We start from the raw sequence: 2,409 nt of genomic DNA on the forward strand, positions 1-2,409 counted from the left end.
TCAATCTGCGATACCCTCAATAATAAACACGACAATAAAATCGAACGACAGGAATATAGGGCCTGGTTTTTCCAAGAATGTAATCGGTCAGCCTTGTTGACTTAAGCAGTAGCTTAATTAACCGGGGATTTATTTACATAGAGAGCGGGTTAAGGCCCTTCCCTGCAACAAATAACGATGCATGTAAAAATACGAGGCCCTAAGCTGCAGTCTGTTTAAGTAACGTGTTGCATTCGATTCTCTACATCATTCCACGTGTAGTAATCGGTATCAGAATCTTTTTAATGCACATTTTAATGCATTAATCAGTCAAATTTTTCTTCTCACGAACCACTTGCACGATACATAATATATAGGCCAAACGTGTGTATCTGTAAGCAACGATAACACATCGTGTTATTTAAATATTTAGGATGAAATATGTTACGCAAGACGTAATTTATACTTCATATTTATCTAATTTATCGATAATATTTACGTTACTAATGTAAATAAACACAGTTATACTCGTTGCTACACCATTAATAATTGATGAAGTCTGTTCGTAAGTGAAACTAGAACACTTAAGTAGTGTCCTTATCGATCGTATCATCCGTCCCATTTATTTTTACGCCTTGACATTGATGATTTGTTGCAACTATTTATATCGTGTAGATATTTTAATGCTTTCTCCAATCTTTTCTTACTTAAATATTAAAGTGTAGCGAAAAATAAACACGCGAATCAATCAAAAGAAGAGAAAAAAACACACGGCAGAAACACAGAAACACGCGACTCTTATTTCATATAACATAAATATATTTTGTATCATTTGTAGAAATTTTATACTGTTATTTACACTTTGATTCGTGTAATTTTATACCCCTTAAACTCGTATTGTATACATAAGAGGCCACTCGCTTCTATCAAGCGTGAGGCCTTCGTAGAGTAAGGCCTTAAAGTTTTTATTGATAATGTAGTGGTATATAAGGAAAAACTGTTAGAAAATGCCATTTTTTTTTTCTTTTAAATTGTCGTTAATAATATCGACTGTTAGACAATTCAATAGAACAATAGGTAAACAACTTAACGCATCCACAAACTGTGTAATAACTTTAAAATACTTTAATAAAACTATATAAAATTTGCGTCGATGATAATGTTATCCCCAGCACGCGTGATGTCTTATATAAATATTAAATATCGATCTCATCGTAGTGTTTATATACACGTGTTTTGAAAAATATTAACGTAACACCGCGGATCATCCTCTACTCTGTGTGACGTCACCCGACACTAGCGGAAAGAGTGAGTCGAACGTACGAGGCATTCGTTCCGTCGTGTTTACCTAGAAGGGGTGTATATTCAAGTCGTCATGTCTAACGCTACCGAATTACCCGCTTCTGGTATCAAACAGAAGATGCACCGCTTCTGGAACAAGTGGACTTTAAACGTGACCGAATACGACCCGTGTTTTAAAGTACAGTATTTAGGAAACGTCCTGACAGTTTGGGCCAAAGGTGAAGGTTGCATCGATAGGCCTCTGGCTATTTTGTGGGATAATTACTTGTCGAATAACCAACAGGAGAACGTATCCATGAAGATATCCGTGTGTAATTCCGGTCTGAAAGCAGTCACCAAAGAACACGGGGAAACGGAATATTGGGCGTACAGGATTACCTTCTGTGGCACCCATTCTTCGTATCCGCGCGTTTTTTGCTGGATTTACAGGCACGAGACAGGACCCTTAAAACACGAGCTGAGATGCCACGCCGTGTTGTGCGGCAAGGATACAAAAGCTCAACAATTATCCACTCTGCTTAACGAGAAATTGGTGACGGCATTACAGGAATTTCGCCGCGAAAAATTAAGAAGACAGAAGTATCGCGTGTCCTTGGCTAATCCCCTACCACCACGAAGGAAGCTCCTACTAAGTACAGGAGTCAATAATTTCCGTCCTAGAGCCGAAAGTCTGCCAGCAATGACGAGGATAGAGGAATTGGAAGAAGAAAACGAGCCCATAGAACCAAGGTATCGATTACAATCCTTACAATCCTTCGACGAACAATTATCAGATTCCGATGACTCTTGTCGAATGTAAGTAGTAGTGGTACGAGCTGTACAAGCAGTACAATTAAATAAACTGTACATAAAATTAACTGTTAGATATATTTAACCTGGAAAAATTAGCTGTATTTTGTTAATTAAACAATTGTTAATAAATCCATTGTAAAAAAAAAATTAATTCCTCTCGTTTAATTCGATGTAGATGCTCTTGAAAATACGATATTATTTTAAAATAGTAACATTATTTATTTATTTTTCTACTAGAAAATAGGAGACGTTAGAAAAATTCATGTGTCATTATTGTCCAGTCACGTTCTTTAATGAATTGTTAAGCGTGTTGAGCAATATAAACCCATATATAAC

General features: G+C 36.4%; 1 protein-coding gene across 1 annotated transcript; it reads left to right on the top strand.

Annotated features, from left to right (window-relative positions):
• The first annotated feature begins 1,269 nt into the window (after positions 1-1,269).
• LOC111633275 (protein FAM43A-like) lies at positions 1,270-2,188 on the top strand. Its single transcript, XM_023377816.1, has one exon. It carries the CDS (start codon positions 1,355-1,357, stop codon positions 2,078-2,080), a length of 726 nt encoding a protein of 241 aa, XP_023233584.1. The 5' UTR covers positions 1,270-1,354; the 3' UTR covers positions 2,081-2,188.
• Positions 2,189-2,409: the final 221 nt, after the last annotated feature.

The sequence above is a fragment of the Centruroides sculpturatus genome, unplaced genomic scaffold (assembly GCF_000671375.1).
Source record: "Centruroides sculpturatus isolate CEXI.00-Female unplaced genomic scaffold, Cexi_2.0 scaffold110, whole genome shotgun sequence".
Taxonomy (NCBI): domain Eukaryota; kingdom Metazoa; phylum Arthropoda; class Arachnida; order Scorpiones; family Buthidae; genus Centruroides; species Centruroides sculpturatus.